We start from the raw sequence: 26458 nt of genomic DNA on the forward strand, positions 1-26458 counted from the left end.
AAAAAAAAAATGAGAAGGCAGCAAAACCCTGAAGAAACTGTTGTCCTCTGGTCTTTCCTCACCATATATCAGACCTGAATTAACCAGCTGGTTCTTTCAACACCAGGGGTTGTCAGCTGACCATCAATATGTTGTAGGGGAAGAGCATGTAGTCTCCAAATGCCAAGTAGCTACAGTGACACGGTGAGAGGGAGGGGGAGGACTAGAGCTGAGCAGTGAGCAATAGTTCACTGGATGTGGGAAACAGAGTGGGATCTGCAGCAGAACGAGATCAGATAGCAGATTTACCAAGGAAGTGTGAGACACGTGGAAGAAGAGAGACTGTCGACTGCTCATGGCTCTAAAATAAGAAGTGAGGAATAGATTTTCTGATTTGACTAGACCCAGCAGACCACGTGAGCACGAGATTTATTTAGTTAGGGAAAGCTGTGATTAAGTTCTGCAAGTCTGAGGGTCAAATTTACAACTTCACTGCTTCACTAAAGTCATTTTATAGCATCGGATCTGTTTCTGATGCACTGGATATCAGCAGAGCAGTAACGTTGGAGTACCTGACCGCAAGGAGTGACTGTTACACGTTCCTCATTTAGAGGGAAGCGAGATGCAAAACAACTAGGAGGAAGAAGCATGAAGATACTCTGTGGCCAGTTACTTTCCTGCCTCAGGAGGACCGAGTGGCTGTACCCATAACCAGAGAGGGGAGGTGAAGGGAGCCTGAGAAGAACCATGCAGCAGTTTGGCTAGAAAACTGAGAGATATTTAGAAGAAAAAGTCGGATATCAGTATTTGCTGGGAACACCTGAGGTAAGACATTTAACATTTATGATAAAGAACTTATATAGTTTTGCAAACTTCCCTTGTTAGATTCAGTCTGTTGGATTAAACGTGATCGTCAATAAGGGAGGTTTTCTTTGTGATTAAAAGTCAGCAGAGAGAAAGGAGCTCCAACAAAAGTGCCTCCACTCTTGGAGATCACAGCCCAGCAGGCAGAGTGTGGCTTCTCAGATGGCTGATGATCAGTCGCACAAAATATTAGATATTAATATCCCTACTACATCCTGCTTCCTAGCAACTAGACCACTGAGACCTGAAGCAAGTATCTGCAACACCCGGATTTCTCACTCATATGCAAAGGTTGTTATCATCCATTCATTTGTCATCATGCACGATAAAGTCTGACATGTAATTAAAACTGAATTTATAGTTCACCTGCTGATATGTCGCATGTTGCATGTCCTCCTGAAAATGAATGGTCGTCTATCCATGGCTACAGGAGCTATAAAAAGAAAAATCTACAATGGGAAAATATGCATATGAGACTTTACCAATAAGACCTTTTGTTTGGCAAGCAAATAAAAAAAAAAATCACATCATCCTTTCATTCCTAATTATCTCTTTATTTTAGTGTTGGTACAGTTTGTTAAACAAACTGTAAAACATCTTTCAGAGTTACTGCATTGGTTTCTAGACACAGCAGGTGGATGTGTGACCTCATAATGTCCACAGATACTCGTTCAGCCAGCGAGATAAATTCTACATAGTGGAGAAAATTTGCAAGGCAACTCTGTGTCAGCCAGTTGTAAAAGCAACAAACCACGTAGTTGAGGTGTTTTTTTTCCTCTGAGTCTCCTCAGTGTGCCGTGCAATGGTGCTACTTGTTACGTTAATAATCACATTTACACTTCACAAGAGCAAACTGACCCCCCCTGTCATATCAGTGCCACCTCTGAAATAAAACAGCTGAACATTACAGCAGCAAAGCCTAAATAAATAATGAAAGTATGTGAATTATCATCTAAACGATCTGTAGCATCGTCTATTTTAAATGAAATATTCGTTAATGGTTAATATGTTTTAATGGTGAAGTCTGCCTGTCTTCTTGTTGGTTTAGATGACCCATATTTCTACATATGTGTGAAATAAAATCATGTAAACATAATTCACTAAATTGTTGGAAACTAAAGAACATTCCTGAGACCATTTCTATGCAATTCAAAGAATCAAATAACAGAGACGTGTTACTTTAATCTCAGATAATTACCCATAATCACCACAAACTAGAGCAGACCAGCAAGTTATTATGTCTCTCAAAACTCTCGATTCTTTCTAACAATGGAAAAATATTTAGATTTCACCTTTAGAAAAGTGAAGCTCAGACATGTTTCTATAAAATCTCCTGACGTCATTGTTGTGGGTGATGTAATGATGCGTTTCCGTGTGTTGTTTACATATTCAAAACGCTTGCATTCAATTTAATGGACGTCATGAGGGGCAGACCAACGAAAATCTCTAATCACGTGCATTACTTTCTTTTAAAAAGCAGTTTTTAAAACCCTGTGGCTTTTGCAGATACGCGTGTCTGTTCTTGCTCTGTAGTAAAGAAATAAAACACATTTCTTTCATTATCAATACAAGCTTGAAATGATACCTTGGCTTGGATAAAACTCCCCTTCATAAAAAAACAAAACAAAAAAAAAACACAACATTTTGCTCATAAATGGGATCCCATCGATTTCTATCATGAAGCCATTTGTTCTCAATCTGTCTCCATGATATCCAGTCCTGCCCCGTCTTTTTCAGTCCACATTACTTTCCAGTGGAGCCTCACTGGGGAATCACACAGCCTCATCACAGCACTCCAGTGACTCTAATAGTTGTGCCAGCTGGAGGAAACAGAAGATACGTCACATAAAATGGCAGGGCATTGGATTAGCTGGCTATTTCTGTACCTTGTTGATCAGTGACACATGTATTGTATATTGTGGGATATTTCCAATGGAGCAAATAGAAAAGAGAAGAGAGGTAGACTAGTAAATAAATGATCAATGGAGGTGTGCGGAAGGTGCCGTATAAATAAAGGTAGTATTTAGTTGAAAAACTTGCTTAGAATAATGTCAATTGTATGTTAATTATGAAAGAAACAAAGAAACAAACAAAGTAAGAAACAAAGATATTTTACCAGTAAAAGCTTAATAAGCTAGAATCTACTGGAGGCAGAACTATCAATCTTAAAGCTACTAAATAAAACAGGGGGTGACTCATGACAAAGGCCTGCATACTTTAATCATTATCATCATTAACCAAAATCAGATTTTAATGAGTCATATTGGAAATCCTAAAGAAAGAAAAATGAATAGAGAAAAAATAGATTTAATCATGTTGAGGAAAATGTAATTGGAAGAGTAGATTTCCACTGAGTTGGACTAATGAACGAGATGTACACTGATGTACTGATAACCTGCCTTCCTTTGTGGCTGTAATCTGAATTCTTTACATAAACAAAGCCAATCGTGTCCTGACAGCTCCATGCAAGTTTCAACCACCCATAATGTGGCGTGTTAATACCCTGCCTGTTCTTCTTTTCCAGGAATCCGTAGTTCCCATCAAGCCTGTGCTGGACGGAGCGGTGCTCTCCGGGTGTACCTGCTCAGTTTTTTTTTTTGTTTTTTTTTTATGATCAGGCTGATAGCATCAAGTCCTGTGGCTGCGTCCCACTGAGGCATGAGTGTGGGAAGGGCCCACCACCACAGCTTCTTGTCCTGTGAAGAAGAAAGCCTTCGACTCAGCATCATGCCTGCTGTGGGCAGCTTTGGCAATGGAAAGATCCACACAAGACGCAAATGCCACAGTCGGTTTGTCAGCAAGTCTGGCCAGTGCAACATCCACTTCTCCAACATGGACGAGAAGTCGCAGCGGTACATATCGGACATTTTCACCACTTGCGTGGACATCCGCTGGCGATACATGTTCCTGCTGTTCAGCCTGGCGTTCGTGGTGTCCTGGCTCATGTTCGGCTTGGGCTTCTGGGTCATCGGTCACCTTCACGGCGACATGGAGCACGAGGGAGACGACAGTTTTGTTCCATGCGTCACGCAGGTCAACACCTTTGTGGCGGCATTCCTGTTCTCCGTCGAGACCCAGACGACCATCGGCTACGGAGCTCGCTACGTGACGGAGGGATGTCCGGGGGCCATCTTCTTGGTGGTCTTCCAGTCCATCATGGGCTGCATCATCGACGCTTTCATGATTGGCGCCATCATGGCCAAGATGGCGAGGCCCAAAAAGCGCGCGGAGACAATCATTTTCAGCCACAACGCGGTGATCGCCTTACGCGACGGGAAGCTTTGTCTCATGTTCAGGGTGGCCAACCTTCGGAAGAGCCACATTGTGGAAGCTCATGTGCGGGCCCAGCTGGTGAAGCCTCGCTACACGGAGGAAGGCGAGTACATCCCCATGGATCAGATCGATCTGAACGTTGGCTACGACAAGGGCACGGACCGCCTCTTTCTGGTCGCCCCGCTCACTGTCATACATGAGATCGATGAAGAAAGCCCACTGTTTGGCATCAGCAAGCAAGATCTGGAAACATCCGACTTTGAGATAGTGATCATACTTGAAGGATTGGTGGAAGCCACGGCCATGACGACGCAAGCCCGCAGCTCTTTCCTCTCCTCGGAGGTCCTGTGGGGTCATCGCTTTGAGCCCATCATCTTCGAGGAGAAGAGCCAGTACAGGATAGATTTCTCCTACTTTCACAAAACATTCGAAGTACCATCTACCCCCAGGTGCAGTGCAAAAGACATGGAGGAGAGAAAATTCCCGGCGTCCGGAGCAAATTCCTTTTGTTATGAGAACGAGCTTGCCTTCATCAGCAGGGACGAAGAGGACGAGGAAGGAGATGTGGACAAAGATCAAGACAGGAGCGGCTCGTCGGAGCTGACTCCCCTCAGACAGGATAAACCGTCCTCGCGTAGAGAATCAGAAATTTGACTTACCGTCCGATGCTCGTCTCGGCGTTTCTGAATGCAGAGCAATGTCTCAAAAAGAACCCTATGACTGTCAATCCACTGATACGAGGACTTGATTGAAGACATGCCTGCTGCGGGAGGAGGACCAGCGGTAGTAATCTCCTCATGTGAGGACAAAACTCACAATTTCTCTCATTGGAAGAACTTTATTTCTGCTTTCCTGAGATGATTTTTGAGCTTCACCAAATGGAAACGTGTCACGTGCTGATAACTGTCTCAGCTGCAGAAAACAATACAAAAGTGCATGAAAATAGCATCATTTGTGACTGAATATTTTCAGAAATGTTTGGTAGATCTGGTGCAACTACTTGTGGGCGCTATTGCTGAAATGTACATTTCACAACTCAGCGTGCAGTGAAACTGACACATGGATGCATTGAATACATTTAGCATAATACCATCACTCGTGTGAACAAAGGGACTCTAGATATTTCACAATTATACAGTGTCAGTAACTAATTTCATTAGTTGGCACAGGTAATTGACTTACATCTGGGATGGGCTGCACAACTGTCGGGATACAAACAAATTGGAGTCGCGACAGTATCGCGAAAAGGGAAAACACTCGGTAAGTTTGATGTTCAAGCAAGGAAAACTATTCATCTCTCTCTTTCTTTTTAGCCAGTGGGAAACATTTAACTCGTGTCAATGAATTGATTTCTTTCACTCTCCAAGAAACCTCATGACTTTTAGGAGACCGTTCATATTAATCACCATCCCTGCGCTTGTCCCAAGGAGCACATAAATCATGATCAAATAATGAAAGCACATATAAAGCTTCTTCATCTAATATTGGAACAATATCTGTCAGAACAATGAGTGTTTGATTCCTGGCGATAGCAGTTTTCTCTCCTTACCTGAACGGTAGCCAGTTAATTAAGGCAATGCTATTTTGAGTTGGTATAAAAGGCAGAGTTTCTTAAAAATATTTGTAATTGTTATTAAATCTTGATACCTGCTTTATGAACGAGAAATCCAAGCTAACACTGATGTTTCTGCAGGAAAAGGAAACATCAGTGTTATGAAAAGGAAAAGTGCAGGAGTAAAAAGTCTAACAAATCTTATTGTCTCTTTAAAAGTCCTGTATTTTTCTTTACAAAGACTTTAAGGATCAGTATATTATCTAACAGATGTGGTTGTATTCAACACCAGCATCCGCTCAGCAAGGTAATATTATTAAGTGGACGTGCCAAAGATAAAGAATTAAAAGTGACTCCACTGTTGGTGAAATCTTGAATATCTTCATTGCGGTAGAGGGTCAGCAGATTTGCCATATGGAATAAATAAGTAAATTCTATAGCTTTACGTTCTGAACAGAAACATCTTTGTAAATGTTGTGTTACGGCTCAAAAGACACATCGATGCCTGCTAATCAACAACCGATAACAAGCACCTCTAGTTCGACCTCAAGATATGAAAACACAGAGAGAACAGGAGACTCAAACTGTAACGTCGCAGCATCATTTGAGAGGGACCCCGCATGCAAGATACCGTATAAAAAATAAAAAAAAAATCTAATTAAAGTCTGAAATGAAGCTCTATCTTATGTGTGACCCGTGGGAGACAGAGCGGAGTCACACTGTGTCACATCTGTGCTCTAAATCCAGCTCAGAGGCCCCGACTCAAAAAAAATAATGACAAGAAGGGAAATCGTGACACCAAACCAAAGACGCCACAGAAGATATACGTGTCGGGCGTCTCCTCGAGGACTTCAGTCTGCGTATCAGATTTACCGGTAATCCTCCAGTGTGTTTGGATGCGATGTCTTACGTAAGGTTGCAGAGAGATCATCAAATTCAAACAAGCTTTGAATAGGTATTCCTCATTGCTGAGTCAGTGGAAATATATTGCACATTCAAGAGGAATGGAAGTTGGAAAAACTTTTCTAAATGAACTTGATTTACATCAGCCGATTTAAAAGAAGAGTATAATAAATTGTTATTGTCCATCAAGGCTGAAATTTGTCTTCAGCTCAACAAACAAAGTACATACAAAGACAGAATCTGTGGAGGTTCCACCTAATAGAAACCCGTGGCCGCGGTGTTGAATCTGTTGCTATAATTTACCAGCTCAAGCAGTTTTTTTTTTTCACTGTTCTCGTGGCGGCATCACTCTGATTCTTTCTTTTATAATAAAGAGGGTGATAATAAAAATGTGTAGGTCGGACTATTTTTTTTCTGATCCCCAGCGAGATGAAATAGTTTTCCCCTCCACATTTCTCACACTAAAAAGCACCATGCGGGTTATTATATACACCTGACTGCCATTTCAGCACATTTCGACACATTTGTGTTTGTATATTGCTGACTCGTGCTGAAAATATCAGGATTAGCTCTGAATAACAAATGGGGGTTGCTCTGCCATTTGCACAAAGAGTGGGGTCAAGGACTTCCTGCATGTAAAAGAGCAAAGAGGCACATGTTGTTGTTGTTTTTTGTTTTTCTCTCCATTGAATATTGTAAATATATATTTTGTTCAACTTCTGTTTCTGGTTTAAGATCTCTCTGGCTGATCAATAGGTAAATATCACAACATATTAGAAATACTTTCTTTGCTTTTAAAAAGCTGAAAGAATAATGAAGCGAACGACTTGGGTCTCCTCTTGCCGTCTTCCACTGAACACATTTGAAGCAATCTCAACTATCTTTTGCACCTTGTTCTCTTCTCTCCGGGTTTTGTTTGATTCTATGAGACGACAATTAAAAAGATAATGGCGGAATGAGAAGAAAAAAAAAAAAACATCATGTTGTTGACCACAATAAAAATGTCTGACAAAAGTCAGCACAGCTTTATTTTTAATTTTTTATTTTATATGTAGATTGACTGGGATTATTTCATGATGTTGTAGGATCCTATTAAACAAGAGGAGCAGGGAGGGCAGACGCGCACGCTGCTGGATAAACAAGGAACGGACTGTAATTTATGGCTGCGATTTGGTCAGATGGTATCTGGTCGGGGTCAGAGGTTTCTTCTTTCACTCTTATGCAACCAATCAGGCATCTCCGAGCATAAATACATATATGGACATGACTTGGCAGATCTTTTGGATTTCACTGCCCCGTAACCTTGAACACCAGAGAAGAGATCACACACGCCCATAGAGTCACACTCGCTGGGAAACCCGATGACAAGCTTTTTGCCGCTGTCGTTTCTTATTATCAGAGTGTAATATGATAGATAGATAGATAAATACTTTAATGATCTCCAAGAGAAATTCACATGTCGCCCCTTCTTCTGAGAATAATTCAAGTTTTAACTGATGGCAAATGTTCCACTAGCCTGTAAAAAAAATTGACATTTAAGCAGAGATATAACTCGATCTGATCATAACGCTGTCCTGATTCTATTTCATCCAGGTATCATTTAATATGAGCAGACACATACACACACACACACTCATGATGAGCCAAATAGTGGGTGAGACACATTAAACTCTCATCAGGTTTCAGACACAGATTAAGCGGCCCCATGTTGTCACACCTTCACCTCTCTAGGTTTCGCATAATCGAAGGTCTAATTTCGTACTTATTTCGAGCTGCATCCTCCGAGATGGCGGGAGCTCTGAGAATAAACCTGGGAGGCTTCCCACCCACTCTGGCAGTGTTGGAAGATGAGAAGCCGTGGAGGGTCAGTCTTCCAACATGCAGAGTGGGCTGCTGAAAGGCAAATTCAGCCCTAATTGGAGCGGCTCTATTCTTTCCCTCAGCTGTAAGAAGAGGAGGCGGGGAAAACAACAACAACGCAACACTCACAGCTGCATTTTCTTCTCCTGGAACATAACTTTAGATATTCTAGTCCAAAATGACAATATTAATCCATGTATTTTCAAATTTTTTTTTTTTTTTTTACCAAGAAAATGCTTCTGTTGACATTAAAACACCTTCAAAGCTGTTTGATTCAATTCAAAGTTTCTCAGAATTTTCACAGACCATAACGGAGAACGTACCTTAATGTCATTTTGAGAACTCACAATTAACACTTTTATTTCATTTTCAAATTTGATTTCAAGATACTTTTTCTTCATTTGATTTTGTGCGAACCTCAACAAGCTATATGTATTTCAATCACCTGAGTTCGTTCAACTTTAATTATTTGACGAAACCACTTGCCTTTAACCATTTGATTTTTTTTTCTTTTCCTAGTGAAAATAAAAAAAACAAACATATTAAAATATACCATTACAAATGTAGTTTTGTCACAGTTTACATCCTGGAAATACTTACTGAGAAGTCAGTGCAACTTGAGGGAACCTAAACTATTCGAGTTAAATCTACAGTACATAAATAAAAAACAGAACTTAACACTCTGTGTTAGATAAAAGAATAAATCAATAGTGTACCTTAAACATCCATTTAGGCAATTTGGCACTGATATGAAAATCAGTTGTTGTTTTAATTGCCTTGCACCAGATTATTTTATTTGGTTGTTTTTGGCTAAGGGAACAATTGCATGACATATTCTGGACATATGCTAGATTATTTCACCTCAGTGTAGGGTACGACACAACTTTGACCTGGTGTGATCTTCAGGATGTCAGGCAAAATGAGTCTCCAGTTATTGATCCACACGTCTGGATCTCAAGCCTGAGATTTCGTGTTTGAATGCTCTTGGTGATGAGTGTCGTTCTTTGTAAAAGAAAAAAAAATCCATTATCATGTTACAGTTTTCTTTCCATTCAGTCAAATCAGAGCACTAAATCTGTGCCGTGTTTTTCTTTTGAGGCGTGTGAAAAGTTTATAAGCTCAAGAAGCGAATAGAATATCACTGGATGGGGGGGGGAAACTCCACCCTGTCTGAGAAAGTACAAGACAGGAAGCTGGTGTGACAAGTCATGGAGGACGAGACTGTAATTTATATGATTATGTAACTGCCTCAAGTAATGTGCAAATAGAGCCCGTGTGAATCTTTATTTCATAAGGGACAGAAAATCCCACAAACTTGGAATAACAAATACTAAAGGCACGTAAAGATGGTACTATTTTAAATGTTACTTTCATATTTTACCTCAATCCTCATATGAAAGATATGGAAGGCTTTATAAAAAAAAATAATTAAAAGAAGGCCACTGAGAAATTAACATGTAATCATATGCAATCATATTCAGTGATAACGGATCAATCATCTGAATGGGAAAAGACAGATTACACCCATCACTTGGCAAACTCAGAGAGACTGACAACCACACACACTCACATTAAACCTGGAGGCAATTTTAGATTTACCAGTCAACTTCAGGTGGGTGTTTGTGGACAGGACACTGGTGAGAAACTGAAAACTGAACACAGGAAGGACCAGGCCATATTTAAATCCATGACTTTCAATATTACGGGATGAAATGAGAGTAAATATGCAGAAAAGGCAGGAAAAAGTGCATACAGAAAGGGCATGGAAGCCTTTGAATGACAGTGTTCTAGCTGTCCTGCACGGATATGAAAAATTAAAAAAGTATCATTTATGTTTTCTTTTTATGAGATCAGCATAAACTGCAGGGTATATTTTATATTTTTCACTGTTTATGGTTAATTTATCATCCACTACTTCTTTCACAAGACAGGTTTGCGCTTCTAAAAATCCTTCCAAATACATCATAATGCATTACATTACCAAAAAACAAACCAAATCAATATGAGCTCTAAAACAATAACCTCTATTACCCCTCTTTGTCTCGACACTAAGGCTGTGTCTACAGTGAGCATCGTTTTGATTCTAATGTATTGTTATAGTTAAAGACGTGTCACTGAAGTACACCAGTGTTTACCAGTCGAGTCTGATCATCTACCTCTGAGGTATTTAGTTCATGGAAACATTCGTCCTCCAGCTGAGCACATCACTCAGTGACACTTGCTGCTCCAGCCCCGACTCCTGCAGACGTACAGTATTTGATTACAGCAACAGGCCGATTGGATTACAGGAGGCTCTGACTCAAATACCGACAGCAAACACAGCAACCGAGAACTTCCTGCTGGGAATAAACGAGCAGAGAGCAACCCAAAGTACCGTGTGGCCCACACCCAGGCCAGAGCCAGAGACTGAAACCTGCAGGACAGCCTGCATTCAAACATGAACCTCACACTTCTGAATGGGACTCAATGTGGGTCTTTTTTTTAACGTCTTTCCTACATTTTTCTTACAGAAACCACAATAACAAAACGTTTGTGTTGCTTTGTTTTTTTCACATTTTGATTATAGCCTGGGATGTCTGTGTTGAGTTTGTATGTTCTCCAACCTGTTGGGGATTTTCTAAGTATCCTTAGATTCTTCACAAAAAAGTACAAAAGTGTGTTTAAGGTCCATTTCTGCTTCTGAATTGTCTGTCGTTGTGAACGTGTGTATGAATGTCTGTTTTCACACACTGTCGGCTGCGGTCACCTCCAGCACAACACAATCTTTAATTGGATAAATACATTACTCACAAAAAGTTAGACATTTGTCATTTGTATGAATTTTCCTAAAAATATCAATTCAGTTATTTAAGGACATTTGTTTGAAAAAATTAGGAATTAGGGAAAGAAATATTTGAAATTGTTGGTGCATTGTTTAGAAAACAAAAACCCAGATAACTTCAACTTTTAAAGTGAGCAAACTTTAAAAGACTTAAAACAAGCACGTACATAAACATAGTTATCCTAACAGGTCATCACTATAGGATGTGTGCTGCTTCATACTGTATCACAACAAACCTGTGTGTCCTCTGAAACGCCTCTCTGCTGCCCCCTTATGGAAGTTCACATCCAGTGAAATTATTTTTTATTGGGAAAACCAACAGGACGCGAAACAAAACCAGAAGCCTGTCTTATTAAATACATTTTATTACATAAATGACATAATTTTGGCTGTCCTCGAACACAAATTCTAAGCTGAACATTTTGAAGTATTTCTGTTGGGTGGAATAGCACAACATGCGTTTCTTTTGAGTCCTCTCTTGTTTTGAGATTTCAGCATGTGTTTGTGTCTATTTATACACGTAAATCATCTCACCAGACACAGTCGCTCAGCGAGTCGCCCCACGTTCACCCTTGCGGCGAAGCACCACCTTACCCCCCCCCTCACCCCCCCCCCCCCCCGCCAGGATCTGCAGGTTTTTCAGCCCCCCCAGTTGACGTGGTCGTCTTCTTCCATTTTCAGGATGTCCGTCACCAGGCCGGTGCCGATGGTTCGGTTTCCGTCTCTCAGGGTGAACCTCTGGCCTTTCTCCAGGACCATCGGCTGGCGGAGGATGAGCGTCAGCGAGGTGTCCTCACCTGGCATGACCATTTCCTGAGGGCGGAGACGACAACGCGCGAGTGGTAAATATTCCACCATTGAATTTGGTCCTCACTCACTCACACACACACACACACACACACACACACACACACACACACACACACACACACACACACACACACACACACACACACACACACACACACACACACACACACACACACACACACACACACACACACACACACACACACACACACACACACACACACACACACACACACACACCTTCTCTTTGGGCAGAATGACTCTGCAGGCCATGTCCCAGGTGAAAGAAAACATGATGGGCATGAAGTTGGTGACAAACGGTTTGTGTCGGCCTCCCTCCTCCTTACTGAGGATGTACACCTGCGTCACAAAGCGCGTGAAAGAAAACACTTTACATGTAAAGGAAAGATGTAAACAAGAATCTTGTGCCTTTGCGCGAAATAAGAACGTCCACAGGCTCGACGAGCCCTTTCACTACCAAGTATATAATCACTCATGTTCAAGTTTTTCATTCATATTTAAAAGTGTTTCAAAAAAAACTTGGGCTTTCAATTGGATAAAAACAATTTGTTTGTAGTTAAAGACAACTCAAAACTGACATCATACCAAAACACTGTTTTAATAATAATAACAATAATAATAATAAAATACAGCAGGGATGGAGCAACTTTGATCAATGTAAAGGCCAAAAACATTTTTGTGTTTTACCTTGAAATAAACTTAGTGCCTAACAAAAATTACTAGCATCCTACCATAACGTATTAAAACAAGAACTCGTAGATATTTGTGAATCGGACCTGTGCCTTGACTTTCTGGTGAGGCAGGATGGATCCTGGTTTGCACATCACCATCCCTCGCCTGACGTCCTCCCTCTTCAGGCCTCGGACCAGAGCGCCCAGATTGTCTCCGGCCTCCGCCCGGTCCAGGGATTTGTGGAACATTTCAATTCCTGGGCAGGAAGACAAAGGTAATATATGAGCGAAAGTCATTCTGTCAAATTCTCCTTTTTTGGATCAAATTCACGTGTCTGAGATCTTCAAGCTTTAGAGATCCACAGCATCAGTCTGCATGCATTTCATGCTGGAACTCTCGAGGTGTCCCAGGCATCAATAACGGCTCCTCCTCTGATTTATTCCCACTCACCCGTCACCACAGACTTGCTGCTGCGATTGTGGCCCACAAACTCGCACTCGTCTCCTTTCTTGACGGTTCCTCTCTCCATGGTGCCGCTCACCACTGTTCCTCGGCCTGGGAGACGAGAGACAACATTCAGAGCCGGGGCGACACCAACGGGCGTCGGTCTCCCGAGTCGACTTCGTTTGCAACTTTAAGTCAAATGCCAGCAGACATTTCAAGTGTATTTTTCAAATTGCGGTTATGTGACTTGAGTACTGGAACAACAGAAACAAATGTTTTACAACAACAAACCAATAATCGTAATAAAAGATTTTAATGTTTTTTTTTTTCTTACCTGGGATCGAATAAACGCCTTCGATCGGCAGAAGGAACGGCCTTTCCAGTTCTCTCTTGGGCAGAGGAACATAAGAATCTACAATTTCCAGCAGCTGCATCACTGCCTTCTGTCCCAGCTCGGGCTGCTTGCCCTGAGACAGAGGACAAAAAAACAAAACCAGTGAGCTTTTGTTATTTAATGACAGTTTCTGCTTTCAGCCAGCTGGAAATGACGAGTGTGCGTGTGAAACGCGTCCTGCGCCTCACCTCCAGGGCACAGAGCGCCGAACCAATCACCACCGGCGTGTTCTCGCCGTCGTAGCCGAACTCGGTGAGCAGCTCACGGATCTCGATCTCCACCAGCTCCAGCATCTCCTTGTCCTCCACGGCGTCGGCCTTGTTGATGAACACCACCACGTGCTCCACGCCGATCTGCCTGGCCAGCAGGAGGTGCTCGCGCGTTTGCGGCATCTGGCCGTCGGTGGCCGCCACCACCAGAATGCAGCCGTCCATCTGGGCCGTGCCGGTGATCATGTTCTGAAAGAGGAAACCAATCCTCAGTCCGCTTGTTTGGAAAAGACGGCGGCGCGTCACGGTGAACGGCTTTTCTCAATCTCGGCGTCGCGTGAGCGAGAGGAGCGGGGAGCTACCTTGACGTAGTCGGCGTGGCCGGGACAGTCTGTGTGGGCGTAATGTCTGTTGGCTGTGGTGTATTCAACGTGGGAGGCGTTGATGGTGATTCCTCTGGCCTTCTCTTCTGGAGCGTTGTCAATGTCCTCGTACTTTTTGAAGTTCGCCCCGCCAGCATCAGCGAGCACTGATGATGGAGAATCAGATTTATTTATTTTTTTTTAGATTTTCTGTTATGTCAGATCTAATTGCATCCTGATGTTGAATCCAAGTTTAGTTGCCTTAAAAATATAAATAAGTATATGTTTACTTCTCCTGGAAAATCAGTAAATCATAAAATCAGAGCTTGAACCTTTGGTGATGGCTGCAGTCAGGGTGGTCTTTCCATGATCAACGTGGCCAATTGTTCCAATGTTGACGTGGGGCTTGTCCCGGCTGTATGTCTTCTTAGCTTCTGCAGCAAAGGTCCGCCGGCTCAGAGGCACAGCACACTAGACGGAGAGAGAGAAGAAAAAAAAGAATTGAAGGAATGAGTGTTAACTGAAGTATACTATAATAATATACAATAACAAGTCTGTGTCATGCAGTTTTTCTGCAAACTTACAAGTTTGAATGAGCTGTGCAGGAGGCCTGGTGAAGACAGCTGAAGTGCTGCGGAGAGGAAATCAACATCAATAAGTGGTATTTTTTTTGGACTGGATGTTCAAGTGAAGTAGATTCCTTTTTTGTTTCGTCATTAGGACTTGTAGGTCAGTGCTATTGTGGTATTTATCGAGACGATGCCTCGCATTTAAAAATCACTGAAAATACACAGGTTTTCTTCAACAAGCTAAAGAAAAGAAAAGAAATGTTGCTTCACATTTAAAAGCAGGTGAGCCGATCAGGAGCTCTGCAGCTCCAGACGGTGAGCTCCTAAACCTTTTAACCATTCAGATTCAACTGGATCAATCTCCTACAAATTGAGCAGCTGTAAATAGTATGTGTCAAACCGATATTGGTTGTTTCTATGCGGTTTGACAATCGTCCAGACAGGCTTCATCCTGCTCTCTCTGTCGTTAGCTAACCTCACTGGTAACGTGACCTTGCTCTGCTGCCCAAGAGCCTCTTTTTAAACGCACCTCCAGGTTTATACAAATCAAAACAAGCAGCTATATTGTTCATAAAGCGACGAGCAGTGCTGTGAATCAATAGACAACCAAAGATGCATCCAACGACGGATATTTTAAAAGAATTAAACATGTTTTACCAGAGAAACATGCACGCAATCCCACAAGCGCCGCCATCTTGGATGATAGACAAATCAAAGACGATCAAAAAGTCAAGATAAGACACTGACAACTGTCGAGGATGTCGTTTCTAGCCCCGCTTCCGTCAAGTTAAACGTAAAACGCCACTACGGGATAAGATATTAAAGTTTGAATGTAGTATATTTTTATACTACAAGGAATGTTTTCTTTTCCGATGATCTGAAACAAATTTGCCATAATCCAAGAAGAGGATCACAACTTGTGAATCATAAGACACTTTTTTTTTTTTAATTTACAACGGTTGTATTTCTCAATCGTTCACTTTATGTTAAACTTATACAATGCAATATGATACAACATGTACTGCTACATAAAGACGTTGTTTACAAAACATTGTGACGAACTGGTTGGCAGCGGAGACTTGTACTCTCCGTGATGGGGGACATAGGGACTCATCTCAGCCTTATGATACTCTCTGTACACGTCGTGTTACTTATTTACCGTAATTCTTCTAAAAGATGTAGGTTTGCGCTGTAGTATTTCAAAGAAAGGGGTGTATTTTATGATATAGCTTATTAGAATATCAAATATTAAATCAAAGTTATTGTTCGAGAACATGTTCGGATTAAAATGACTTTGACTTTCCGTTTGGTACATAGACATATATATAAATGTATTCACGTCCATTTGGTTGGAGTTTTACGGTGCAGCATGGCGGCCTCCGTGTCGCTCACGAGCTCAGCTCGCTAGAAGGTTCTCGTTCGTTCCCGATCTGTCTTTTAAAGACGTTATAAATTGTCTTGGACTCACGGAGAAACAGATCGTCCATCAACTCTACTCGACTCTTTAGAGGTAAGACAGAGATCAACATGATTCTGTGTAAATCGTCCATTAGGTGATACGTATCATAAATGTTGTGTCAAGTCAACTGTGTTATAGTCCATCGCTTTATTGTTGGTGTTTTGTAAAAATCGGAATGTGTTTTTATTTGTATTTTTTTCTTGTTGTGTTTCTCGTCCAGTTTGCGTCATGTCGGAGAACAGAGAGACCAGGAGATACCCCCAGAACCTGCAGGGGGTCCTGCAGCTGGCGGTGGACGCTGGATCCGCGGAGGCTCCTAATCCCGTGGAGCCCATGTCAGAGGAGGTCGGTGTCTCTCTGGCTCAACGTGTTTTAACTGGATCTCCTCACCAACACACACACACACACACACACACACACACACACACACACACACACACACACGCACGCACACACACACACACACACACACACACACACACACACACACACACACACACACACACACACACACACACACACACACACACACACACACACACACACACACACACACACACACACACACACACACACACATCTCCATCCGTGTGATCAACACACAAGCGAGAATCACTGTGATGTTATTCTAATGTCCTTTCTATCACACGCACACTCTTCAAGACTTAAAACCATCGCAGTGTAAAGAAAAACAAAGTTAAACATGCTTCCACCATCATATATTTAAGTCTCAAGAAAAGCTTTTTGCGTGATTATAAAGTTTTGAAATTTGTTTCAGTGTGATACCGCTCAATTTAAAGTTTTTTTCTGTTGTACTCGTCAGTTAGCTGAGCCAGGCTGTAAACAGCTTGGTGTATTTATAAAAATAGAATTATCTAAGTATTCACTTAGCTTGTTCCTAAAACAAGCAAGACGTGCAGGTGCATCACAGGACATTGTGAAACAATTTAGTCTTTATGTTTGGTTGGCTTTCAATGAAAAATGTTCGAATTAACTTTCTGAATATCACCATTCAGAAATCAATAAGATGTAAATATATACACAAAGGTTGAAAGAAAACTATAAAAAAAACCTTAAACACAAAAATCAATTCAACAATAAAAAGAAAATTACCAGAAGAGCATCAAACCCCATTTAAAGATCAAGATCAACAAAAACAGATAACTGAGTAAAATAAACACGGGGACATGATGGGAGGGGATTTTTGCCATATGAGCTTTGTGAATATAGAATTTTGAAATGTAATATTATTGACCAAAAAATTTTATTTCTTTGTTTTTCCAAAACCAATTCCAGTCTGTATTGTTCGATAAGGGAGGAAGTCGATGTTCACAGATCTTCCTATCAACCAGTGGTGGATTCGTAATCTTTTCATACTCGTTGTTTCGCTGCAGAGGAAAGTCTGGTTGAGAGAAGCTCTCGCCGAAGTCTGCAAGGGGCAGCTGGACGAAGTGGAGCAGATCAAGCAGTGCCTGGCCATATTACAGACTGAGGAAAGCAGCGAGGGGGAAGACTGGGCTGAGGATGAGGATGAGGAGGACGAGCGCGAGTCGGTCTTCCAGCTGTTATCTGACTTGTGTGAGAATCTGGACAATGCTCGAGGTTTGTAATAACTCAGTCACGAGTTGATTCTACTTTCTGCCGCAGTTTATAGGCACACACTATAAAACGTTTCTCAGCCAATATGAAGGCGATGTGTTACTGAGCTCATCATTGCTTCACCCAGACTTGATGACTCTTGGCGGACTGGACTTGTGCGTGTCTCGCTATCTGTGTCACGCTCACGGCGGCCTGAGGTGGCATGCCGCTGAAGTCATCGCCTCCTGCGCCCAGAACATGCCGCAGGTTCAAGTCCACCTGCTCGGCATCGGGGCGCTGCCGAAGCTGCTGCAGCTCACAGACTCGGACCCTCACACCACCGTCCGGGTCAAAGCCTTGTACGCCGTCTCATGTGAGTCGACCCGGTTTCACAAATGACAACTTTGGTATCATGCTGCATGGCTTTCCGATGCAAATTTAAACATTCCTGCCTCTTAGAGATGAGGCAATTCATTCATTTTTGCAAAAAAACATTTTTCGTTTTGTGGCTCCAGGTCTGGTCCGAGAGCAGGAGGCGGGGCTACAGGCCTTTCTGTCCCATGACGGTTTCTCGGTGCTGATGCGAGGGATGCAGTCGCAGAACGAGAAGCTCAGGACCAAGTCTGCGTTCCTGCTCCTCAACCTGCTCATGGCTCATCCAGAGCAAAAAGGTTCGGACGAGATCTGATCGGTACAGCGAAGCTGTGTCCACACTGATGGTTTTTTTTGTAAAGCATCTTACAACATCGCAAAGCTTCAGTTTGAGATTTAGCAACTTTTTAAAGCAGTATAACGAAGAAGTAATTGGTAATTATTAATGAAGTAATCCTCCCCACATGGGCAGATCTTTCTTGGGCGACACTCATGTTGTCTGTGTAAAATAGGTAAATGTTTCCAAAAAAAAATTGAGCGGTTCTGTTTTTCTCTTACTGTGACTGATCCAAAGATTTTCACTGAGTTTTTGGTAAGAAAACCTGTGTTTCTACTGCAGGTTACATTGTTCCAATGCAGGCAGTGTTATTGTTGTTTTGAAAACCACAATAAGCATATTTACTCGATGAAATACATGAAACCCAAGTATGCTCTTGTGTATTTGAATTCCTGCAGGTGCGGTGGTCTCCATGGGTATGGTCGATCAGCTGGTGGCAGTTCTCCGCACGCCACACTCACCTTTTCACGAGCACGTGCTCGGCGCCCTCTGCTGGTGAGACAAATTGTCCACTTCACCGTCGACCCTCAGAAGTTAAAGTTGAATTAATGTGTCTGCCTGTGATAATATATGTGGAACTTTATTTTTTTCTGTGCAGTTTGGTGGAAGATTTTCCACAAGGGGTTAAAGACTGCAGGAGCGCGACTCTGGGTCTGGAGGAGCTCCTGACACAAAGAGCCAAAGAGCTCCAAGGACAAGAAGAAAGTCAGGTAATTCATTATTTTGAGTTTTATGGTGAAACTGGATTTAACAGCATGTGTATTTCCTCATGAGGCCTGGATGCAAAATTACCAGGAAAAAACACATAAAAAAAACTAAGAACAATTGAAAGTTTAGGAATCGGGTTAATCATTTCCCACTAAACATCTTTTTATTGTTTTCTAACAGGAAGAGCTCGACTTCTGCAATCGCTTGAAGGCTCTGTGTTTCCATGAGGGGAAGCAGTCAGACGACAACGGCATGGATCGCTGAAATTTCTGGGGGGTTTTTTTGTTTGTTTTGTTTTTTTCCTCCAGTTCTTCACACCTCAGCTGTGTAAAAAGATCCAAAGTATTCATGAGCTGGATCAGGGATGTTCTCCTGCTGCGTCTGTCTCTTATGACAGCCACTGTCTATATTTTGCATGTCATCCAGAAACTGTGTTTTGCTGTGTGAATCCCCGTATGAAACACTTCATATCAGCATCTTTTATTTCAGTGTTTACATTCTTCGTGTGTTTATTGTTATACCAAACCGATCTGTTATGGTTGTGATGTTTAATTTTCTTTTAAGTTGTAGTACACTCAAATGTCAGTTTAGCGAAAACGTATTTGTCTGGATTCATGTTAGTATGTTTCAAGCATTTCGCTTCAGTTGGTCCTTTCACAAAAAAAAAAGAGAATCACATTCATAGATCATTTATTTATTATTAACAAAACACTTTGTCAGATATATACATCGAATTCCTGGTTCACATGATGCACAGACTACACTTAAACATAAATATCCCTCAAAATAATTTCATCATTAAATCAGAGAACCTGGATATCCCTTATTGGTGCACAGTGGAAGCTTTCTTTTGCTGTCTTATCTGTAGACTTTGTAATTTGAACATAATAGGACTTTTTCTACCATTATTGCAATAGTATGAAATATCTTATTTATTTTGTCACAGGTATAATAAACTATGATTGAAATTCACATTTAGACTCCAAAGTTTTTTTTGTCCTATTCCACACTTGTTGGATTAAAAAAAACCCAAAAAACATTAAGTATAAGAATTGGTTGTACTGAGAATACCGGCGAAGGTCCCTCAGACTTTGGGGATACCACAGGGACGCTGGTTAAGTTCTCTTCCGCTTTCCAAAGGTGTCTTTGTTCTCCGTGGCTTTTACATCACCAACAGCAATCAAAAGCTGCGCCAAGTAATATGTCGCCATGACTGTGACGTTGCCATACACAGACGACGGCATCGCCTTGAAAACCTGCAGAGCCAGAGTAATGTCGGACACCATGAAGACTAAACTCCCCAACAGAGTTATCGCACGGCGAGTCTTGATGGCTAAAGCACCCATCGCAACTATGAGGAAGATGTAGACGCCCACAGCTGGAGTCACTATCTCCGGGTTTGGCGCTTTCCTCAAGAATGGAAACAGGTAGACGTAAAATCCTCCACCGATGACGGAGATGGTCAGAGACAGCGGATGGAACCAGGAGGAAGACGAGTATGTTGCGTAGCGGCTGGATAAGAAGGAGAGCGAGTACAGCAGGTGAGCCGCAGCAAAGGCGCCCATTCCTGAAACGGATGGAAGGTCGAATATTGAGGTCAAACTGGGGAAAAAAAAACATCTAACGTCATGGCATGGTGAAGATAGCAGGTCTACTGAAGGTTGTATTCTATAACACCAAGTGTTTCATCTCCTACTGCTTTTTTAGTTTTGACAGAGAAAAACAAGTAACTGATTTTGAAATTAGTCACTGAAATAATGAAGTGTCTTCAACCATTGCGCCTGCTACCCTTGTGCTCGATTTTATCACCTTTATTTTATCATCATATAGAAGATTCACCTCTAAAAATGCGAAATTCAAATAAATAAACTGCTTTGAGTGAGGCGACAAGGAAGAACGATTTCATCATCAATTGGCCAAACTTCAACTTATTGCACAAACTCTTAGAAACTTGTTTAATTAAAATTAATACAGTAGGAATGTAATTCTAAAATCCTTGATTGTCTTTGTCCTGTGTTGGGAGTTTGTAATTTGAACGATGATGTTTGGCATCAATTTCTAAAAAGACAGAAACGACTTTCTCACTTACATTTTGGCCAAATATAAGTAAACCGATGGACAAGGGCCAAAGACAACCAATTCCAAATAATAAGAAGTTTCTGTCCATTATTTCCTTGGTCATTTCAGGTTGTTGTTTGTTTTTTTTCAAAGTAACTTCTATATCTTTTTTTATGACTTGTATCACACTGCCAAACATGCAGATTTAGCGGCATTAAGAGAAAACTCCACTTTGTTTACTTCTAATATATAAATTAGGGCTCCTACCATGCAGAAAGTGTTCGGGCCACACCAAGCACCAGTCGCCGACCGCAGACAGCAGCAGTCCTCCCACCACACCCAGGACACTCTGACCTCCGTTCCAGCTCAGCACCGCCGCAGCCAGCAGCAGCACGGGAGCTGATTTGACACCTGCGGTCATGATGGACGGCGGGGCGTCGTTAGTCCACAGGTAAAAGTACAAACCTGCGGCCAAAAAGAAAGGCAAGAGAGAGAAAAGGAGAGCGCAGGACTGAAGGAAAAGGATGGACAGAGAGAATAGGAAAGACATGTCATTACTTTTGACACCAGGGGAACAGTGGAAATGTATTCAAACACTTGTGTGCGCTTTGCAACATGATAGCTGGACAAACATCGAAAATGAATAAAGAAATGTAAACTGTACCATGTTTCTCCTCTGCCGCCTGTCAAAGTTGTGCGTGTCAAGGATGTCCATCTTCTGCCTGTCAGTACTGATGTGGCCTCCGGTGGAAGTCCCAATGAACTCGTCTCTTTTAAAAAAAAATTTATTTCTATAGTTGTACTTATAGTTCAGCGTCTTGGTCACCAGCACCGACGCTCCTCTGATGTTCTCCCGTATCCCTCCTCTCAAACCTCTGCCGTGTCTTTCAGATCGTCGGTGTTTGGCAGCGACGAACTTTGGACCGATCCTCGCTGTCTGATTACACTCCGATAATCAACGTCCTCCTTCTGTTTTCACTTCTCACGGGCAAACAGCTGACCTTTGACCTCTCCAGCCAGAATACACCAGTGACATCAACACGCAAGGGGCAAAGTTGAACTTGCTATTATAACTGTAATTGAAAAAAACGACAACTTTCATGTAAGTCAATTGCTGTAATGACATAGTAAATCATGTAAAATATTGGATGAATACGGGAACGTGTGAAATTCTCAGCCTGGCATTGAGCTCATTCTTCTAACAGCAACAGTATATCTATTAAGTACATTATCAAAAGGAACAAGATGGAAACATTGTGTTCAAGCATGTTTCGATTTTCACGTTTTAAAACACTGTTGCACATTTATCTATAAAGGGAAGAACTGTGTTGCTGAGCACAAAGCAACGGATGTAAAAGTAGAAACTTTAGAAACATATTCTGTCTGTGGGGGAAACACTATGTACATAATTTGGGTCTGAAACTAAAATTCCTGTTGTAAGTGACTGGTGGTGGAGCTCTGTGTGGACGACGTTTGACAGAACAGTAATGATTAACTTGAAACAGGGAGCCAAACTTTGAACTCTTTTTTTTTTTTTTCTTTTCCCTGCACAACTCCCGGGGTTGCAGGCTTGTCGCTGCTCTTCAGAGTGGGAGACGCGGCTCTGGATGAGTGTTGGACTCTCGAATGTGTAGAGCCATAAATGCAGTAAGTGTAACAGCGATTAAGTGATTGTGGGAGGGGTATCAGATTAGGTGTAAGGTCGAATAGGTGTGCATGGGGCAGCTTGATGTTCTGGACATTTTATTAGTCTCTCTTTTTGCAGGCCATGGAAAGCAGCTCTTCGATAAGGATTGGAGTGGTAGGATATGGACATCTAGGTCTGACATTCTGTACCAATTCCCAGACACACGCTCTTTCAATTGGTACTTCTGGGCGACTGACACAACATGTCTGTGTTTACACTTTAGGGAAGTTCCTGGCGGAGAAGATCCTCAGAGATGGACCTGCACTTGGTTTGACCCTGGCATTTGTCTGGAACAGAAATTCAGACAAGCTTAAGGGTTTAGTCCCTGCTGAGCTTGTACTCAGTGATCTGTCGTCCTTTGCTGACAGGTACACACACACACACACACACACACACACATATACATATATATATATTTCGACATGGCAGGGTGAACGCTGAGATTACTAGAGACAGTCTGTACTTTGACGGGTTAAATAAAATGAACAATGACTAATAATGACCCGTGTGTTTTTACAGACGGTGTGACGTGATCGTGGAGGTGTGTCATCCTCAGATAGTGAACGAGTTTGGCCCCAAATTTCTGGCTCAGGCTCATTTCATGGTGGGGTCCTGTTCTGTTTGTATCAGTTTGAGTGAAAGGACAAGTGTGTGACTTTCGTTTTTGAAATGTTGCTTTGAGTTTGAAGCTACGCTATTGTATGTGATACATGCACATGCTGTGCATCTTCAACTTTACGTACTTATCTTGTGAAGTCTCAAGTAGGGGAATGCTACTGTCTTACATCCATGTGAACATCTCGTTTATTACCGTTATAGGTGGGCTCTCCCTCAGCACTCTCTAATCCTGACCTCAACGAGAAGCTGCGTCAGGCTGCTCAGCAATATGGTCGGACACTTTATGTCCCCAGCGGTGCATTATGGGGAGGCCAGGACATCCAGAGGATGAACGATAGTGGGACACTGAAGGTAACGTCAAAACAATGCAAGTGGGAAAGCAATATAAAACTAGAACGGGCACTTGGGAGAGCGCATACCTTCGCCAACACCCCATTTGTTTGTGGAACCCAGTCAGCACCAAGCAGGGAGCGTCTCTATGGCAACAGGCCCTGATCTCACTTGATCTCTATGAGATGCCCCTCTCCTCCACTTTGTATGGGAAGGTTTTTAGGATTTATTGGGGAAAAGGCTCGACATTAACATCCCAGAATCTAACTGATTGCTCCTTGGATAATGACAAATCATCCCTGAAAATTTCAAGCAATTTAGGTGTGTGGTTTTTGTGAAAAGTTGTTTAAAATGCATATAAAACTAATCAATAGATAAATACACGCAGACGAACACGTAACCTTCTTGGCCAGCTTCGCTGGCATAGTTAAAAAAACAATGTTAAACAAAGCAGCAACTAAATGTTTGCAACACTGACAGAGATCTGCTCTTAGACGAATAGCACAAACAAGATTACTCGCTCATGCTGATGGCGACAGTCTTTGGCAGCCTCTTCTCTGCTTCTTTTCAGGCTTTGTTCATAAGAATGTCCAAGCATCCGTCCTGTTTCCGGCTGACAGGAGACATCCTCAGTGATTGGACGGAGGGGGAGGGCCGGCGCGTTTTATTCGGCGGCTCAGTGGCAGAGTTGTGCTCACTTGCCCCAAACAATGTGAACACCATGGCAGCAGCAGCAGTGGCGGCGGGGGCGCTCGGCTTCACCGGTGTTCGGGGGGAGATTGTGTCAGACACGGCGTGAGTCTCTCCGGAGGAATCGGATCCATCCGACGCGGCCTCGGGCCGACGTGTGCATTGGATGAAACGGTTTCTCGTCCCCTCAGGTTGAGCGACTTTCACGTGGTGGAGGTGGAGGTGACGGGGCCCGACGGTTTCTCGGTGAAGACAGTGAGGAGGAATCCAGCCAGACTCGGGGCTGTAACCGGCAGTGCCACATACAACTCTTTCTGGAACAGTTTACTCGGTGGGTCTCGGACAGTTTTTAGCTACTTTCTAAAACGGTTCACTACAAAGCATGAAATACTTGGAGTAAGTGTATTGAAAACACTACGTAACCCTTTAAAGTCCTTCTCAAAAAGTTAGTGAAACAAACGTCATTAATCGGGCTGTGGAATCCCAGTTGTTGCAGGAAGGGAATCTCATGTGAAAATCGTTCAAGTTTAATGTGCCAATTGTAATAACTTGACATGGAGACTAATGTAAAAGGACGTAGCTGAATAGACACTTCATCCTCAGTTACTGGACATATAGTGGAAATGACGAGACTGAGTCTGCTCTGTGACTTAGTTTTTATACAGTTATCTGCAAAATGTTTGTTATAAGATACAATATTACACCAAAGATATATAGTAGGAGTATTCAACGGCTGTCCAGAAATGTTTTTTTTCCCCTCAAGAATTGATTCGAGGAAAAAATAAAAAACTGCAAAGTTAAAGGTGTACAGGAGGATTTTCCCGAATTTTAGGAAAGAACCGCCCTCTCCACCTTTTGAAAAAATGCACATGCGCAACGCTCTACCTGCTCCCGAGACGGAACGCCTACTAAAACGTGCGCGAGAGACATGCACGAGCCCAGTTCTCCTCGTGCACGCTCCGTTTACAAGTCATAAGTCGGCATCGCTCACACAAGCTCACTTTACAAGAAGATTTGCACTTTTTCCACTAATCAACCCTGGAAAGTTACAATATAGACGTAGATAACTTTTACTGGAAGTGATTTGAAATGGATTTCTCCAAATAGAATGCCAAACTTTACCTGTCGAGTAGAAACTTCACGACTGAAGCATCAATGGGAAGCCCAACCTGGGCTTTCAGCGCACGCGATCGTGTGAAAGAATCTCCCAAAAACACTCTGGTCTTGTTTCTCTCTTCCGAAGCCTGTCTCTTCTTCTCATACACTTCGAAGATACTTTTTCTCTTGCGACCCTTTGCCATTTTCAAAGTACCCGGTGAGAACTCCGAGCTACCTGAAGGCGTAGCTCGCCATATGCACCTGAAAGCGCGCATGCGCAGAAAGTGAAAACTAATAGATCCACGCTACCTAGGGACGAGCACGTACGACGGCTTTACGTAATATATCACCAGAATGATTGACAATTGGGAGGACCAATAGTCTTGATGACCCACCCGGAAAAAGAACATCCTCCTGTACATCTTTAAAAGTGTGTGTTTAAGCAAAACTATATCAGTTTTCTTTTTTTTTTTTTCCTTTCCTTTTCAGTTTGCAAAGGTCACGGGGGAAAGTTTTACTTGTGCTGAAGCAGGAAAGGACCATGGAGCATCACCTTCAACAGGGGAGGAAGCTCCACGACCAAATCCCCATTAAACTAGAAGCTTTGTTCTGGATCACTGCCTCAGTATGTTACTGCAAAACTCCACAGATGTTTGGATGAACGTGTTTCAATAAATTGCATGCATACAATGAAAGAAGAGGCAGTTGTTTGTAAAACACTAACCGGTATATATATATATAGAATTCTTTTGTTTATTATAAGTTCATCTGGGTCAGGTTTTAACAAACG

At 42.2% G+C, this 26458-nt stretch overlaps 5 protein-coding genes across 5 annotated transcripts; 3 read left to right on the forward strand and 2 right to left on the reverse strand.

Annotated features, from left to right (window-relative positions):
* The first annotated feature begins 271 nt into the window (after positions 1-271).
* On the forward strand, positions 272-7586 carry kcnj12b (potassium inwardly rectifying channel subfamily J member 12b). Its single transcript, XM_080511480.1, has 2 exons — positions 272-804; positions 3368-7586. The coding sequence occupies exon 2, from the start codon at positions 3502-3504 to the stop codon at positions 4768-4770; it is 1269 nt and encodes a 422-aa protein (XP_080367606.1). The 5' UTR covers positions 272-804; positions 3368-3501; the 3' UTR covers positions 4771-7586.
* Positions 7587-11879: 4293 nt separating this feature from the next.
* tufm (Tu translation elongation factor, mitochondrial) lies at positions 11880-15438 on the reverse strand. Its single transcript, XM_080511729.1, has 10 exons — positions 15391-15438; positions 14749-14795; positions 14497-14635; positions 14165-14331; positions 13782-14051; positions 13534-13666; positions 13206-13310; positions 12860-13011; positions 12303-12422; positions 11880-12065 (listed from the first exon to the last, which is right to left on the reverse strand). Exons 1-10 carry the CDS (start codon positions 15425-15427, stop codon positions 11892-11894), a joined length of 1344 nt encoding a protein of 447 aa, XP_080367855.1. The 5' UTR covers positions 15428-15438; the 3' UTR covers positions 11880-11891.
* A 671-nt stretch (positions 15439-16109) lies between these two features.
* hspbp1 (HSPA (heat shock 70kDa) binding protein, cytoplasmic cochaperone 1) lies at positions 16110-20159 on the forward strand. The gene is made up of 8 exons (XM_080511163.1): positions 16110-16243; positions 16413-16537; positions 17587-17794; positions 17919-18143; positions 18286-18441; positions 18878-18974; positions 19078-19189; positions 19368-20159. Exons 2-8 carry the CDS (start codon positions 16421-16423, stop codon positions 19449-19451), a joined length of 999 nt encoding a protein of 332 aa, XP_080367289.1. The 5' UTR covers positions 16110-16243; positions 16413-16420; the 3' UTR covers positions 19452-20159.
* Positions 20160-20286: 127 nt separating this feature from the next.
* Positions 20287-22068, reverse strand: tmem86b (transmembrane protein 86B). The gene is made up of 3 exons (XM_080511164.1): positions 21910-22068; positions 21513-21756; positions 20287-20754 (listed from the first exon to the last, which is right to left on the reverse strand). The coding sequence occupies exons 1-3, from the start codon at positions 21958-21960 to the stop codon at positions 20303-20305; spliced, it is 747 nt and encodes a 248-aa protein (XP_080367290.1). The 5' UTR covers positions 21961-22068; the 3' UTR covers positions 20287-20302.
* A 945-nt stretch (positions 22069-23013) lies between these two features.
* On the forward strand, positions 23014-26195 carry aspdh (aspartate dehydrogenase domain containing; the record flags this gene model as incomplete). The annotated part of the gene is made up of 7 exons (XM_080511920.1): positions 23014-23065; positions 23156-23300; positions 23452-23536; positions 23752-23901; positions 24452-24675; positions 24762-24901; positions 26158-26195. The coding sequence occupies 7 exons, from the start codon at positions 23014-23016 to the stop codon at positions 26193-26195; spliced, it is 834 nt and encodes a 277-aa protein (XP_080368046.1).
* Between the last annotated feature and the right edge of the window lie 263 nt (positions 26196-26458).

The sequence above is a fragment of the Blennius ocellaris genome (genome assembly GCF_963422515.1).
Source record: "Blennius ocellaris genome assembly, chromosome: 16".
Taxonomy (NCBI): Eukaryota; Metazoa; Chordata; class Actinopteri; order Blenniiformes; family Blenniidae; genus Blennius; species Blennius ocellaris.

What these genes read in the sequence shown, in the direction of transcription:
- kcnj12b (XM_080511480.1), top strand. Translation starts at nt 3,502, where the DNA reads ATGAGTGTGGGAAGGGCCCACCACCACAGCTTCTTGTCCTGTGAAGAA.
- tufm (XM_080511729.1), bottom strand. Translation starts at nt 15,427, where the DNA reads ATGGCGGCGCTTGTGGGATTGCGTGCATGTTTCTCTG. An exon ending in ATTGCGTGCATGTTTCTCTG is followed by an intron (nt 14,796 to 15,390) that starts GTAAAACATGTT and finishes TCCTCTCCGCAG; the next exon opens with CACTTCAGCTGTCTTCACCA. An exon ending in TCATTCTGCCCAAAGAGAAG is followed by an intron (nt 12,066 to 12,302) that starts GTGTGTGTGTGT and finishes CTCCGCCCTCAG; the next exon opens with GAAATGGTCATGCCAGGTGA.
- hspbp1 (XM_080511163.1), top strand. Translation starts at nt 16,421, where the DNA reads ATGTCGGAGAACAGAGAGACCAGGAGATACCCCCAGAACCTGCAGGGG. An exon ending in AGCCTTGTACGCCGTCTCAT is followed by an intron (nt 18,144 to 18,285) that starts GTGAGTCGACCC and finishes TTGTGGCTCCAG; the next exon opens with GTCTGGTCCGAGAGCAGGAG. An exon ending in GGCTCATCCAGAGCAAAAAG is followed by an intron (nt 18,442 to 18,877) that starts GTTCGGACGAGA and finishes GAATTCCTGCAG; the next exon opens with GTGCGGTGGTCTCCATGGGT.
- tmem86b (XM_080511164.1), bottom strand. Translation starts at nt 21,960, where the DNA reads ATGGACATCCTTGACACGCACAACTTTGACAGGCGGCAGAGGAGAAAC. An exon ending in GGCGGCAGAGGAGAAACATG is followed by an intron (nt 21,757 to 21,909) that starts GTACAGTTTACA and finishes CTTTTCCTTCAG; the next exon opens with TCCTGCGCTCTCCTTTTCTC. An exon ending in GCCCGAACACTTTCTGCATG is followed by an intron (nt 20,755 to 21,512) that starts GTAGGAGCCCTA and finishes CATCCGTTTCAG; the next exon opens with GAATGGGCGCCTTTGCTGCG.